Consider the following 17,454-nt stretch of genomic DNA (forward strand, 5'->3'; position numbering starts at 1 on the left):
AAATATAAACTTGGCTTATTTAAAAAAACAAACAAAAAAACCAATAAAATATTTTCCCTATACTTAGCCTTATGTAAATAAGGAAAACAATGGAAAAACTTTTTTCCCCTTCCGAAATAAAAGTGTTTACATGTCTTATAGTTCAGCTAGATTATGGGCTAGATAGGCTTTTGTGAACTAAGTTGGAAACCCTATGTCATTTAATATAATATTTTCATGGGAAAATGAATTATGAGTTACGAATAATGCATACATTTGAAGTTTAATTCATTGCTAAGGTGAAGACTGCATATGTTTAGGAGTTAGAGAAATGTTTGGTAGTGTGTATATAAGTTTATTCAAATGGTAATTTCTTGGAAAATGAAAGGTTCATTAGGATGAGTATCATATTTTGATTTGTATTTCTGACTGTACAGGAAAAAAGTTTTAATATGAACACTCTTAAAATTGTAGATTACTACTTATATGAGTATGCTTTTTTAACATGTTATTTTACACAGTGGTATCCAACTAACCCTTTTATACATGTGCCGTAGAATTGTTCTCACTCTTATATTAGAAGACAGATTGGTAAAAAAACAGTTTTGAGTGTAAGGTCTTGTCTTGGCACAGTTATAAGAATATTCATAATGCTTTGGCATTTGGATGGAATTTTACAGAGGGTACATTTTTATAATTGACTTTTATTAATTAGAAATTGTTTACAGCCAGGCTTATTCTCTGGTCCTTTATAAGCATATAAGAAAATCTGGGGGCTAGTTTTCATCATAAAATTGATAATTTATTACATGTTTTATGGAAATCATTGTTAACTAAGTCCAGAAAAAGAAGAAAGTCATGTTTAACTACTCCATTGCAATAATATTTTACTTTGCTTCCTTAACATCTGGTCTTAAAGTCATATGAATTTGGTATGTGAGTAGGTTATAATAGTCTTCTTTCATGATTGCCATATTGTACTGAAATATTATATGAAAGAAACAGCTTTATGGAGTAATGGAAAGACCATGGAGAAAACTATTGTAATTACAGTGAAATTACAAATAATGAAACCTTCTTCACTGCTTAAAAGAAAAAGTCCCAGCTTTCCAGTTAAGAACTGATTGTCTCTGATCTCAGCCAACTTTTCTAGCATTAAAGACTACTACTCCCATATTCCAGGAGTTGCAGACTCAAATTCTCAACTGGGTTACAGGTGTACCTATACTTGTATACTGAACTCCTCAACTTTTGTAGATGCTGGAAGAGGCTGGGTAAACTGGAGCCGTTGAGTGTGGTAATTCTAGCCACAAGCAGAGTTCTTTTTTTTTTTAAACATCAGTGTGAGGTATAAGTATTTTTTATATTTGTCATGATGCAAGGGCAAGGCAGGTAATATGAGTGTGTGTGGCTGGCCACGTATAACACATAAGACAGTAGGAACTGTTGGGGGTGGGAACGAAATGGTAAGTACTGTACCTAAAGAGAACTACTACTGCTATACACTGGCTTTGTCACAATGATTATTGCCATGCAGAAATCATGTGGCCAGTTCTGACTTTTTTTCCCCCCAGAGAAGGAAAGAACTATCTATTATTGTTCATATACGATTTCCTGATCTTTATCTTTTGCCAGTTAATTAAAAAAAAATTATCACATTGTAAAAACCAGAGAAAACAATCTTCAGTCATGATTTGTTTTATAAAAAAATTTGTGTCTAAGAACATGGCATAGTCATTCTCATACTTTTGATTTCAGGACCTTTTTACACTAAAAAAATTTTGAGGACCTTAGGGAGTTTTTTTATCTGTATGACATATTTACTGTATTTATTAGAAATTAAAACTGAGAAAAACTTAGAATATTTATTAATTTATATTATAATATCAATCTATATATTTTCATAAATAACATTTTTATGAGAAATATATTTTCTGAAACAAAATAAATTAGTGAGAAGATTAAATTGTTTTACACTGTTGCAAATCTCTAATATATGCCATGTTAGAGGAGAGCTTGACTCTAAAATCTACTTTTGAAGGTTTGTATTTTATTGCCATAAGTTGTTTTGATTGAAGTATGTGAAGAAAATCTGGCTTAACACAGACATATATAGTTAGAAAAGGGAAGAGTATTTTAACTGACTATTCAGATAATAATGGATTTTTTTTTTAAACTACTGTACCAAAACTTGACGACTAGAAATTTCTTAAACAGTAGTTGCAGTGTGGTTTTATTATAATCTCTAAGGACAAAGAAAACAAAAAAACTTTCATGTCCAACTATTCTTTCCAATATTTTAAGTATTCTTGTAAGCTACTATTTGGAGAATAAAGCGTGGAGAAAAAAGTCTACAATAGAAGTAGACATTTAAAACCATCAATATACATTTTTTTTCCCCGTTAAGTGTGGAGTATTCTTTTCCAATATCTATATAAAAACCTATAGTCAGATAGTCAAATGAAGGGACCTTATCTCTAATCATTCTCTACCCCTTTTGTTCCTTCTTGTAAAACTCAATGATTACAAATAAAAAAGAATAAATTTTCAGTATGTCTAAAATACAGATAAGCAAAATGGATTCAAAATGTATCCAAATACAAATAAACATAATACCAGCCTGAGTATAATACATGCAAAGATAATAACAGATACACTTCTTTTCTTTCTTATTATATTGCTTTAAAACCTGTTACCATTTGCCTACTTAACAATATATTATATTTTCTAGCATTGTTTAAATGATAATGGGAGTTTTTATCATTGGCATCTTCTGTGTTGAGGAAATTGACCAATATGTATTGGGAAATTGGATTAAAAGGTGGCTTTACTGAAGGTGGTAATAGTTGTAGCCTGTATTCTTTGGAAAAAGAATGAATACTTGTAGCATCAAGGATACTTTCTTTTGTTAGAAGAGGAACAAAATGATTAGTTTCATTCATTTGTATTTGAAGGTACTTTAGTTTATCGAAAAATAGAATTGAAAGATAATATGAATCTTTTCATGAACTTTTTGAAATGCCCTTGTATTTCTTTGTTTTTGTGAAATGAATATCTTCTTTTAAATTAAAAGGACTGCATGTTAATAAATAATTCAGATGGCACAGAAGTATTTAAAATAGAAAGTAATAGATTCTTACACTTCTTCCTCCTGTAAAATCTTTCATCAGAGTTAACCAGTATCAGCAGTTTGCCATATTCTTTCAGACTTGAAAAAAATGTATTCACACATATATACCTGTGGTCAATTAGTTTCTGAAACAACTTTTTTTTTTCCCCCGACTGATAAGGGGATCGCAACCCTTGGCATGGTGTGGTCTGCACCACGCTCAGCCAGTGAGCGCACCGGCCATCCGTATATAGGATCCGAACCCGCGGCCTTGGCGCTACCAGCGCTGCACTCTCCCCAGTGAGCCACAGGGCCGGCCCTCTGAAACAAGTTTGTGAGGGCACAGTTGTTAACTATCAGTTTATAGATAATATCCAGATGGTAGTATGAACAAAAACGTAATGTGTTTATAATTGAGTTAACGTTAGAAAGCATAAATGTAAATGTTTAATTGTGTTGATTTTGATTTTTTTTGGTAAACCATTCTCAGCAGACTTTCTGCTTATTAGGTTTTAATAGGAGACCTCATTATAAATATTGAGATTCTTCTACAATGAAAAACATTTGTGCTCTAACTGCTTTAGGTGTATTTCATAGAAAATAACAATTAAGTTACCATGTATAACCAATTTAAAATGTATTTGCATTTTTTTTAGATAGGTTCTTATAAAAGAGATACAGAATTAAGTTGGTGCTGACTTTTGTTTGAAAGATATATTGGGTATAAAATCTCCATGGTAAGAATTACTTTTTGTTTTGTTTGACTTTTAATTTTGAGAAAGATAGTTTTGCTTTTCAGATGTGATTGATCTCACTGGAGATGATAAAGATGATCTTCAGAGAGCAATTGCCTTGAGTTTGGCGGAATCAAACAGGGCATTCAGGGAGACTGGAATAACTGATGAGGAGCAAGCCATTAGCAGGTAAAAACAATTTGTCTAAAGCAGATATAAGTATTCTTTATAACAGAAGTAATAATTGGATTTAATTAATTTTAAGAGGCAATAAGATAATACTTTGTTATTCTAAATAAACTATTATTATGCTTTTGTATTGTATTTATATTTTATGTAACCAAAATTTTTATATTTTAGTTCTGATTGCAGTTGAGTCTTAGATTTTTAGGATTTTTGGATTGGCATTATGGGGCATTACATTTAGATGTATATTTTGATATTTCTTTGAATTTTTTCACCCTAATTCCTTTTGGAAACCCTGTCATATTTAACTTACAATAATTTATATTAGGGGTCAACAGACTTTTTTTGTAAAGGGCCAATAGTAAGTATGTTTTGGTTTTGTTGGCCATATGGCTTCTGTTGTAACTACTCAACTCTGTCGTACAAAAGCAGCCATAGCTAATACATAATATAATGAGTATGGCTGTGTTCCAATAATTCTTGATTTGCAGAAGCAGGCTGCCAGCTGGATTTGTCTCATGGGCTGTAGTTTGCCACCCTCTGAGATATAGTATGATGATATGTTCATATACATATATACACACGTTTTAAAGAAATAGGCAGGGTCCAAAGATGTGTGATAGAAACTTTTTTGATTTAATAACTGAAACTTTTTAGTTCAAAACAACTTGATTCACCTAAGGATTAAATAAATAAGTTTGGTTTTATCAGTAAATAATGCTGATTTATTAAAAAAATCTCTTAAATTATAACTAACTGTAATCCTCTAAACAGCTATTTGGAGGCAGTGGTACTCTATTTTACTGAGGAAGAAATTTAGCTTTCAAGAGGTTAAATGATTTTCCAGAGATACAAAGCTAAGGTGGGTCTTCTTATTCAAGTGTTCTTTTCACTAAAACATAGTAATTTGGTAGCAGAATGTTTCACTAAAACACAGTTGTTTGGTAGCTTTCTCAGATAATTCCCTTGGCATAATATCAGTAGTATAAGGGTACTTCAAGTAGTTCATGGAAAAATAGGATTAAAAGATAATACAAATATTTCCATGAACTTTTTGAAGACCTCTTCTGTATTTCTTTTAAAATAATCTGAGATTACTGTATGGTAGGAGATGTTTCAAAATGCTACGTTTAGCAAAAGTACATAATTTTTCTGCTTAGTGATACTTTTTAATGTCTATAAATGTTACTTTTGAAACAACTTTGTAAGACATTACATTTATATTAAGATGTAGAGACTTAATTAAAATCTGTTGTCCCCTCTTTACTGGTGGCTTGTATTTAATGTCAGTAATTTAAAATTAAAAGCAAAAATTAGATAGGTTATCTTTGGACATTTTAGTTAGGATTATTTTGTGAAGTATTTGGGAAATTATATAAATTAGGTTTTGCCTCTAAGAAAAATTGATTTGAATAAATAATTATTTTGAATAATTACAAAACTTAACAGTACTTAAACTTTGAGAGATATTTTAAACACAAAGTACATGAGTTGGATTTCATATTTAAGGGTCATGATAATCTTATGTGAAAAATAGGTTATAAAATAGAATGTAAACAAACTTGATTCAAATATTTTTTTAAAGGATATGTATATTTTTGTTTATGTGAATTTACATTAGCATATAAATATTAAAAAGTCTGGAAGTTTATATACCAAGTTAGTTTATATACCAGATTAGTTCTATATCGTGTGTTTTCTAATTAAAACATTATGTACTAATTATGTAATAAAAAAATAAAAGTAACTTAAGTTAAAGGATTGAGACTATTCTAATCTGATATTAAGTTCAATGTATATATTATATATTGTTTCAGGGACTTGTTTTTGTTCACATTTGAAAAAAAAACTTAAAAATAATGCTCTTTTTCATTCTTGGTATTTTAAATTTCAATATACTATTAAAATATAAATATTTAGTAAATATTTTAATATGCTATAAAATTATACTCTATAAGTAAAGAAGTCATGAATTTGCTGTTGCAAAATATAACTCTTTTTTCTTGGTATGTGTACATTTCATAATTTGTAATTAAAAGAATGTTAAATGCAAAGTGTGCAGTTCACAAGCACATAAGTAAATCACATTTTATCAGAAAAAGAGTATGTTAGAATTTTAGCTAATCGTTTGGCAGATATGTTTGTTCCTGTGGGTTTTATTAGGACTCTAAATTCAAAAGGGAAAAAGATGCATTTTAAGGGAAAAAATTTATGTATCATACTTAAAAGTAAATTTAACTTTCTTCATTATCCAAATTCATATGGCAAAATCTTACCAAATAAAGTCCCAGAATCATTTGATCTATAGTTATATTTTAGTAGACATACTTTAATATGAAGTCACACATTTAGAATACTACAGTACTGGAAGATATCCCAGAAGAAATTATCCAACTTATAACACACACAACTAAAAAGATGGAAGACATGGAGAAGGGTTGAAAGATATGGAGAATAGATTAAGTCTAACATATGTAAATTGGAAATTCAGAAGGGGAGAGTGGGTCAGAGGCAAATAACAATCTGTAATTTCACAAAATGCAACAAATCCCAATCAGGAAGATTAAAAGAAACCACCCTAGATTTATTATACTGGTACTATAATAAACACTTAAGACTGAGAAAATCTTAAAAGTACTCAGAAAAAAGGTGGGAATATCCTAAAAGAGTGACAGTGAAAATGACAAATGACATAAATTTAAACCACAATAGTGGACAGCTGAAAATAATAAAATGATTTTCACTGAATGGAAAGAAAATAACTGCCAGAGATATTGGTCTGTACTTGGTGAAAGAGTGTGGGAGAGTCTCACCAGGCAGTTTTCTGAGGAAGGCTCCAAGGGTGGTTCTGAAAAATAAAGATTGTCTGTGTCTCTCCTGTTCTCATATCTTTCACAACCCCAGATATGGGGTGGTTGTACTGTCTTCACTGCTACAAATTTAATGTGACCCATTTCAGTAGTTGTAACTTTACCTTTTTTTTCCAGTTACCTCCTACTTGCATCTGACCTTTTATCCAGAAGGGTCAGATGCAAGAGGAACAAGACATTTTTATATAATTTACAGGGACTCATTGTGCTCTCTGGCCAACATGGTTCACTGTAGAGGAATTAGGTGATCATTCAAGTGATCATCTTTATGCTCTAAGATCATTCAGTCCAATAAGAGAATCCAGATGTGTGAAATGGAATTAAATTTGTCTGGAAGCCATGTTGGAAAGCTTACCAACCAGGATTGTCTGGAGTTGCCACTGGGGAAAGAAGGAAGGATCATGTCCAGAAATATTTGGGGTGGAATTCTGAATTTTTAAAACAGATCTCCTTTTTTCATCCTGATGATCATTCAGAAAGCAGCTGAGGAAGAAATTCCTTAAGGTGTGTGGAACAGCAGTAGGTGAGGGAGGCAGAGTTAGAAATCTTTCTAAATTGATTTTTGAGTTGGGTTCCAATGGTCAGTAATACCAGATATGTGTGGATGGTATGGAGCATGAAAGGCCCATTGAATACTTTAACTATCAGCCCCCTTTCGAATGGCTTTTATGGTAAAAGATGCTTTATATGAGAATACACGTGATCTGGAAAAGTTGAAAATATGACACAGATTAGCTTCAAGGGCCACAAGGGTGTGGCTGGGTTTGATTGATCAGGTTGAAATAGCAACATTGTAACTTGAAAAAGTGTCAGCAACAGTGAGGCACCACTGATAACCCTGAGAAGAGGGTCAAAGGTTGATGTAGTCAGTCTGGAGTGGGCAGAAGCTATACTCTCATGCAGTGTGGCTTCCCTCACCATGAGAGATATTGGTCAACTTTTGAGAGGAGTCACATGTCCGACATGCAGTGGTAGCCTCTATCAGAAACATAGAGACCCTTAATTTGTACATTCTTAGTATATGATTGTGAATGTTTTCATGCCCACTATTGTGACAGATTGTGGGAGGGGGGACAATCTGGATGGTGCAAGCTTGGTCAGAAGCTTAATTCCAGTCATCTCATTAAAGAATAGGCACCACTGCATACCCATCACAATGGGTAAAATTAAAAAGACTGAGAATACCAATTATTAAAGCTCATGCAGAGCAACTGAAACTGTCATACATAGCTAGTAGGACTGTATAATTGTGCAACCACTTTGGAAAACTGGGAGTTTCTAATGACATTCTACATATGCTATGGTAGAACTCAATATTTGTACTCCTAAGTATAGACCCATGAGAAAGGAGTGCATTGTAGTTTTATTGATAATGACTTAAAGCTGTAAGTAACCAAATATTTGTAAGAGCAGAATGGTAAACAATGGTAGTATATTCCCATGATGGGATTATAAGCAATATGTGGAAACGATTTTACCTGCAAAAATGTAGCAGAATTCTCAACATGTCAGAAAGAAACCTAACACAAAAGAATAATTGCTATGTGATTACATTTATATGATGTTTAAGGACAGGCAAAACTAATTTATGGTGATAAAAGTCAGAATGGTGGTTATCTTGGACACTTTGGAAAAGGTATTGTCTGGAATAATGTAAATTTTCAACATTTTGATCTGGGTTAAGGTCACATGGCTATTATGTAAAAAAAAATTTCATTGAGCTGTACATTTAAGATTTGTGTATCTTACTATATGTAAATAATCCCTCAATAAAGTGCTCTTACCAAAAAAGAATTAATACATTTAGCTATATATATAAGAAAGAATGAGAAAATGAAATTTTAAAATGATACTATTTGTGTCATAAGACTTTTAAAGACCATGAATAAAACTAATAAGAAATGTGCAAGAACTTCCAAGAAGGATATTATTAAATCACCGAGACATATTAAAGAATATGTAAGTATGTCAGATATAAGCTTTTTCATGAACGGGAACACTGAATATTATTGTAAAACTGGTCAGTTCTCCTTAAATTGACATATGGGTTTAGCATGATCTCAATCAAAATACCAGTAGGCTTTTTTTTTTTTTTAAAGGAGATCAATGGATGATTTTTTTTTTTCCTTTTTGATTGACCTATACAACTTAAATGATATGCATGTTTTTCAGAAAGTATAATGCTTCTCAGATAGGGACTTAGATATCTGAGCTGTAGTAGGATATTTTCAACATTACTGTTAATTCCAATTTAAATAGCAATGCAAAACAAAATAAAATAACAACCCTCCCCCCCAACCTGTACAATAAAATTTTAATGGTAGGTGAGCATTTACCATAGGTAAGTGTTTTAAACATTTAGTATATAGTGTGTAGAAGGAAAAGAGGCCGCAAAACGTTTTGTCATGTTTTTTTATATTGCCAAAAAACAAGGTCATGACCAGTCCTGAGAATATAAAAAAGCAGGTGATGTGTCGTGGGGGCAGGTTTTTGATTTGTGGCTTACGAGGTTGCCTCCCAGCTTGCTACATTTTGTTACAGGCTATTTCTGAAGTTTGCAGTGTTTTTTGTTTGTTTGTTTGTTTTTTCCCCTCTCTTTCTCTCTCTACTGGCAGCCTTAATATCTGGAGTTTAGCTATTGCATACCTTACACTTAAAAGCTTGGGTAGTATCACTGGTAAGGCTAGGGAAGGAACCCTTATGGAGGACTTCACTTTGCAAAAAGTTTGTATTTATGGTGCCAGTACTGGATTATAGAAAGAGACAAGGCTTGGAAATAGAGTAGTATTTAGGCTACAGGTTTGGCTTTTGCTAAAAAGCATAACTAACTGGTCACAGCATCTAATATCTTAATCATCCATTTACTTCAAAAACTTGTTTAGCCCTACTATTTATCATGTATGCTGTAGGGGTGAAACTAATCTGTATTTCTACCCTCAAGATGCCGATGGTAGACACTGGTTGATTAATATTTTTGGTGCAGCAATAAATGTATTATAAAGTTATTTAGAAACCCAGAGTAGGTTGTAGGAGGAAACCTACTGAGGCATGTTGTAAGGCTCTGATGATGTACAAAAATGAATGTGTTACAAGCTTTGAATAAAGGAGATCACAAAATAATGGCATTTCTCTTTGATCTACCATCTTTATTGAGCACCGTAATTCTACTATATGGTGTGGTAAAGAGTATTATAATAGATGTATTTCTTTTAAACCCATGCTTTTGTCATAATGATAATATCTAGCCTAGGGTCTGGGGTTGCATGTGAGAGTTGGTTTTGGGGCTGAGTTGAACTATATGAATATTTATTATATATATCATATATAAATATGGTTAAGGAAATGGGTATTTTATTTTAAAATTTCAGGTGACTTTGATGATCAATGAGCAGTTATATGCATCTCTTGAGCTCCAAACAGTTTTTACAGTTTGTATCTAATTTGACCTCTGTAAGGTATACAGGAATGGTGGAAGATATGTAAGAACTATATTATTTAACTTTTTAAATATACAAATTAAGAGGCATATGTTTTTTGGTGGGGAGAGGGTCAGAAGAGGGGGGATGAAGGAACTGACTAAAACATTTCAGAAAAACTTTTGAGGTTTAGTAGTCTTAACCAGATCTGGAATAAGAAAAATATTATCTCAGGGCAGTCTGTGTTGTAGATTTGTATTGTGTTGTTGACCTTTGTGGGGAATATGAGACCTAGTTTTGCCCAAGCTGGTCCCATTTTATTATTACTTCATGTGATTAACATATGGATTTTAAGTTTTGTAGATTAGGTGTATTTTGCAGAAATTAGATGTCCTCAAGTTTTGCATAACTAACGTATATGTGACCCATTGCCTGCTCATTAGGATATGTGTGATCTGGTCTGTTGGCATTATTAAGAAGAGCTTGTTTCTAGTTAGTATTTTATTATAATTAGTTAAAATATGATAGTAGAAGCTCATCTATGAGGAGATTCAGGATTGAATATAGTTCTCCTGGACTTTTGACCAGTTTATACATTTAGAACATGCTTTAGAACCCTCTTTTTAAGTGGCTGTTTTATATATCCACTGGTGGTAGTCAGTTGCTGAGCACCTCTTCTATCTCTTGTATATATCACTTGTATATGATCTTCTTTCCTGTTTGGGGTATTATGTTTACCTTTCCCAGAACTTATTGCATGTTTTAGTTCATTCATCTCTGATTACCAAGATAGAAATAAGTTTATCTATACTATTAACTATATATATGTATTACAAAAGGAATGAAATTTTCAAATGAAAACACTCCTATTTATAAAAGTCAATAAAAAAGTTAAATATACCCTCTCTATATAGCAGTCTTTTGTATTACAGTTACTGTTTGTATACTGTGCATTAAGTTTTCTCTTTTGATCATAAACTAGTCTCTGTGTACAAGTTTAATTTGTTCCAGTTTATTATTATCTTTATAATATGAGAACTGCACAGCTTGACCATTAGGAGGTCTCTCAGGTTGGCTCTTTGACTTGATCTGTTCCTTGAAAACGTGCTTTCTGGTAACAGTGGGATGATCATATATATCCTGATTTTCTTATGCCCCAGTTCATCTAACTAAATACCTTCGAAGCAGTTCTGGTGCCTTTCAGTGAAAAAAGCCTTGGGTCTGCGGTTGCATGTGAAAGTTGATTTTTGGGCAAAGAATACTGCTGCTAATGTTGGGCGACTCATAAAAATGGCAGAGGTATAACCTGTTTATTTTAAACATATGAGTTTGCCTTTGATCTTTCCATTTTAATATATCATGTTGTTACCCACTTTTTTTAGTATGTGGTTTTATTGATTCCCCAATATTTTATCCTATATAGGTTATTTTAAGTATATAATAATATTTTGGAATCCTCCTACATTGTATCTAATGTCATCTTGTAAATAACTGCTGTTAGAGATAAAAGAATACTATTTAGACATTAATCTGATAGGACAAAACCTTTAGGATAAAGATGGTGTATTAGTCAGGGTTCTCCAGAGAGACAGAATCAATAGGATATGTTATAATTATATGAGAGGGATTTATTAGGGGAATTAGCTCACGTGGCTATGAAGAAAAGTCCCATGGTAGGCTGTCTATAAACTGGATGCTGGGAGTGTGGCTCAGTCCAAGTCCAAAGGCCTCAGAACCAGGGAAGCTGATGGTGTCCTTGTTGTAAGTTCTGGAACCCAAAAGCTGAAGAGTCTCAAGCTCTGATGTCCACGGACAGGAGAGAAGAGTGTATCCCAGCTCCAGCCGGCAGCTGGGGGGGGGGGGGTTCGGGGGGGAGAGAGAGAGAGGGAGGAGGTGCCAGGGTCCTTTAATCATGTCTTGCAGGAACTAATAGAGCGAGAACTCACTCACTACTCTTCCTCCCCCAGGGAGAGCATTAATCCATTCGTGAGGGATCCACCTCCATGATTTCCAGCACTGCCACAATGGAGATCAAATTTCCACATGAGTTTTGGAGGGGACCACACATCCAAACTCCATCATTCTGCCCCTGGTCCCCCAAAACTCATGTTTCTCTCATATATGAAATACAATCATTCTATCCCGAGAGTCCCAAAAGTGTTAGCTTGCTCTAGCACCAACTTAAAAGTCCAAAGTCTCATCTGAGACCAAAAGCAAAAGTCCTTCCAGCTGTGAACCTGAAAAACAAAACCAAATTTATCTACTGCAAGGTACAATGGTGGAACAGACATTGGGTATACATTTCCATTCCAAAAGGGAGGAATAGGCCAGAAGAAAAGAAAAACAGGTCCCAAACAAGTCCAAAGCCCAGCAGGGCAGGCATTAAATCTCAAGGCTGGAGAATCAGGTACCTTGACTCCATGTTCAACCTCCTCTGCACCTTGGTGTGGGGGTTGGGTCCCCAAGTCCTTGGGCAGCTCCATTCCTATGGCTTTCCTGGTCTCAGGCCACACTTCACCTCTCCCAGGCTGGTGTTCTACTCTGGTAGCTCCACAGGTCTGGGGTCTCCATGGTGATCCTGCTCTCACGGCTCCACTAGGCATGGCACTGTTGGGGTTTCTCTGCTGCAACTCTGACCCCACATTTCTGTTCGGCATTGCTCTAGCGAAGGCTGTATGCAGTGACTCCACCCCTGTGACAGATCTCTTCCTGGGCCCCCAGACTTTTCCATACATACTTTGAAATCTGGGTGGAGGCTCCCAAGCCTTTCCAGCTCTGACATTCTGTGAGCCTGCAGACCTAGCATCACATTGATGCCACCAAGACTTCCGGCTTGTATTTTGGAAAGCTGCGGGTCCAGCCACACCTGGGGCCAATTTAGCCATGGCTAGAGCAGCCAAAGCAGCTGGGGTGCTGTTGCTGGAAGCAGCTTCTCCTGGTGGCCCTGGGCAGCGAGCCCATGGAGGGTGCCTTGGACCTGTTTGCCAAGACCATTCTCTCTCCCTAGGCCTTTGGGCCTGAAGTGGAAGGGTTGGCCCCAAAGGCTTCTGCAATGCCGTCAGGGCCTTTTCCCCCTTCTCTTGATAATCCCTTTCCTGATCTTCTTAGCTAATGGTCGCTGGTCTGCACCATTGCATGCTCTCTGCTTTTCTACCACATGGTTGTGCTGCAAATTTTCCAAATCTTTATGCTCTGCTTCCATTTTAAATTCTGGCTTTACATAATGCCTTTGCCGCCATAACTCAGAGTAGGCTGTTAGAAGTAGCCATGTAGCATCCTTAATGCTTTTCTGCTTGGAAATTTCTTCATCCAAATGCTCTGGTTCACAGCTCTTAAATTCCAACTTCCACAAAGTCCAAGGGCATGGACACAATGCAGCCAGGTTCCTTGCTATGGTGTATCAAGGGTTATCTTTTGTCCAGTTCCCAATAAGTTCCTCGCTTCTATCTGAGACCTCATCATCCGCATGGCCTTTACTGTCCACATTTCTTTTTTTTTTTTTCTTTTTGTCTTTATTCGTGACCGGCAATGGATCGCAACCCCAGTGTCGCGCCCATACCGGACCGGCCACGGGATCGCAACCCTCGGTGTTGCTCCCGCCCCTCGCTCAGCCAGTGAGCAGCCGGTCTGTATGTGGGATCCGAACCCTCGGCGGGAGCGCCACCGCACTTCCCAAGCGGCGCACTATAGCAGTGCGCCACCGGGCCGGCCCTACTGTTCACATTTCTATCAGCATTCTGCTCGCCCCCACATAAGTCTCTAAGACATTCCAAATTTTCCCTTGTCTTTTTCTCTTCTAAGTCCTCCAAACTCCTCCAACCTTTGCCCATTACCCAGTTCCAAAGCTGCATCCACATTTTCAGGTATCTATTTAGCAACACCCCACTCCTCAGTACCAATTTTCTGTTATAGCAACACAAAATGGACTAAAATAGATGGTGTAGCATGAATGAGATTTTTCTCAAGAAGCCAAAAACTTGGAAAAACTTATTCTTGCTGAGGTTTTTATAATTAAAAAAGTGGGTTAAGACACCTGAGTGTTATTTATACTTATTTAGAACAGTAAGTATTGCATTTCTTGAGCAGGCAAAAATGTTTTGTTATTTCTTATGTGGTAATAGGAATTACGGTTTTTCCAGTGATGATTATAGGTATGTTGTTGTATGTTTAATAGCAAAAAAACAAAAAAAACCACCAAAGATAAATATCATTAAGCAAAGTAGCATTACTCTTGTCATGTTTAGATATATTTAAGATATTTTGTAGGTGAGTTTATTTTGGAAAGATTAATAATCTTTTATTATTCTCATATGTAGATATTTCATTAGCTTTTTTTCTAGGCAAACTTTTGGGTGAAGGGAACATATAAATACTTTTCCTTTATTCGGCTGCCGTAGAGTGATAGATCTCAAGAACTAAAAGTAACCCTAGAATTCACCTTGTTTAACTTTTTTTTTTTTTTTAAATAGAAGAGGAAGTTAATGGTTGGAGAGGTAAAAGTACAATTTGTTCAGTTTTTAATGTTTTGATGATTCAGTAATTGTTATAAAAAGTCATTATGTTGTATTTTAATATGTACTTCAATACAGTAATTTCTCACAAAATTAATGTAGGTGCTTTGTTACTGGTACTAAACCTGATTTGTTGAAAAATAATTTAACATACTTTCTAGTATGTAATACTGTCTTTTTGTATTTGAAATTCCCTTCTCTATAGGAAAAAAGGCTGCACTTCTCTTGATCTGTTGGCACTGCCTCTGCTATGTTCTTAAAGAAAACTAGTCTCTGCTTGAGTAAAGTTAAAGTATTAGTTCCCCAGATACATTCAGAGCTTAAGTAATCAAGATGCTTAGAGTTTAAGATATACTACTGCCTATGATACAGCATTATATAATACTGTTTTTGTTTTTTTTTAAAAAATCATTTTATTCCTATTGCTTAAGGGTTCTTGAAGCCAGCATAGCAGAAAATAAAGCATGTTTGAAGAGGACACCTACGGAAGTTTGGAGGGATTCTCGAAACCCTTATGATAGAAAAAGGCAGGACAGAGCTCCTGTTGGGCTAAAGAATGTTGGCAATACTTGCTGGTTTAGTGCTGTTATTCAGGTAAGGACCTTTATTCATCTCTTACTTGGTGGGCATGATAGCGATGGAAAGTGAGTTGGGATTGTTTCTTTTAAGTTGTGTACTTTAAACATAAGTGCAGGCAACTTTTTGATATGCCCTTCTATTTAATAAACTGGTGTGGGGATTGCAATATCCCCCCATCCCTCTCTGCTCTTCTCTCCTAATATTGAGTTTTAATAATGGAGGATTATCTATGCATTTCACTTGTTTGGAATTAATTTCTTCTCCTTCCCTGCTGTTAGAAATTGTTGGAGTAGAAAGAAAATATTTTTGTATGTATTTCCCTGTAAATTTAGGAAAGCATTGTAACCAAATATGAAATCAGAACTGGCTTTTTGTGGGTCAGATCAGATTTATTTGAATATACTGCAAAATGTTATTCCTAGAATTATAGTCATTTAGACAGTATTTTTAATATGAAGAGGCAATTTATTTGAGGTTGATATAGATTTACAAATAAATTATTCTTAGTGCACGTATGAGAATAATGTAAAGAATAAATATTGATAAATCAAGAATAACCTATTTTCTTATTAACTTAAAAATCCCTTAAAATGTTTTTTGAGCTCCTTATTCTAAAATGAGGTATTTATATGTGTAGATAGACATCCTCCTTTCAATTTGCAATAGTTTTATTTTTAATATATTTAGCTTGATCTGTTTTTTTTCTTCATCTTCTACTTATTTTTTTTAAAACTTTTTAATTTGATAGTGACTGTTGTCATAACTCTTTATCATAGTGGCTGTTGTCATAATTCTCTATCATTCTCAGTTGACATCGATAGGGTTATCCATCAGATTACAAAACTTTAAATAACACAGTCTGAATAATAGTATGCCCTTAATTTTTGCTACTCTTTAGGAAAGTTACTGTCTTGTGCTTCTTTTCGAAAGACAGTTGAATTGTAGCTTATTATTTAATGTTTCTAATGAGTACTTTTTAAATCATTGGCCATGCATGCTGTCTTTTTTTATATTCAAAATATCTTTTCATTTTGTAACTTTTAAAACCTGTGTGTATGACAGCCTAAACTTTTATATGATATTAAAGCAACTAAGTGGTTAGTCAGTTCATTTTTCATAAGCTTGTCAATTATTTTCTCTACGTGATTAATCTGTAAATTTAACTGTTTTCTACTTCGTTGTTATAGTTTTCAGCTTTTTTCCCCCTTTTGCTTCTGACATATAATACCATATAATTTGATTTCCTTTGGTTTTCTGGATTTATGCCTCATTCTTTAATATGCTGTGGTACATGCTAGTAAGTAATATGCTATATTATTTGTTCCTCCAGAATATTAAAATGTTAAGGAATACATGGATTAACATAAATCTATAGTAGTACCTTTGCTTCTAGCCTTGATTATGCACTATTTATTCCCTTGCTTGCCAAAAATGATATCTAAAGTTTTATTTGGTATCTTAGAATCTCTTAGAGCTTTTTAATAGGCTATCTCACATTACTTTAATATACAAAACCTTAATAATAATATAGAGATCATCCTCCCTCCCTTCCTCTCTCTCCATTTTTCTTTCTTTCTTTCTTTCATTTTAAAATATGAAGTACAGTTTTAAGGTTGTGATCTGAATGTTAATGAATATCTTTTGCTGCCAGTATTTGGACAAGTAGATGCTATCCCAGCACTATTAATGGCCACTAAATGAGGCTCATTGATTGGAAGCTTCTCTTAGAAAAGTGTAAGAAGAAAGAAAGTACTTGCAAATAGTTGGTATTTGTTAGTTAGAATAGTGCTCTTTATTTCTTCATACCATATTTATAGGAAAGGTTTGTTTGAAATGATAATTACATTAATACTAATAGACATAGGGATAAGCACCTTTTGTTTTAATAGGATAAATTTCTTTCAATATCTCAGTTCAAAGTGGATTCCAACTTTGTTCTACCTTAAGTCACTTTGCTGACTTTAGCTTTTGCTTTACATTTCAAATTTTGTTGTTTTCGGGGCAGGGAGAGGGGGGCGCTGTAGGAGACTGGAAAAATATTGCTTGTCTTTTTCTAGATTACTAGTTTAT

At 34.2% G+C, this 17,454-nt stretch overlaps 1 protein-coding gene across 1 annotated transcript in view; it reads left to right on the forward strand.

Moving 5' to 3' along the window:
* Positions 1-17,454, forward strand: part of USP25 (ubiquitin specific peptidase 25) — a 158,211-nt gene that overhangs the window by 51,612 nt on the left and 89,145 nt on the right. Inside the window, exons 8-9 of the mRNA XM_008572152.1 lie at positions 3,888-4,011; positions 15,237-15,399. Of these exons, the coding sequence (XP_008570374.1) occupies positions 3,888-4,011; positions 15,237-15,399 (287 nt within the window). The remainder of the gene's footprint in view (positions 1-3,887; positions 4,012-15,236; positions 15,400-17,454) is intronic.

The sequence above is a fragment of the Galeopterus variegatus genome, unplaced genomic scaffold (genome assembly GCF_000696425.1).
Source record: "Galeopterus variegatus unplaced genomic scaffold, G_variegatus-3.0.2 Scaffold758, whole genome shotgun sequence".
NCBI classification, from domain to species: domain Eukaryota; kingdom Metazoa; phylum Chordata; class Mammalia; order Dermoptera; family Cynocephalidae; genus Galeopterus; species Galeopterus variegatus.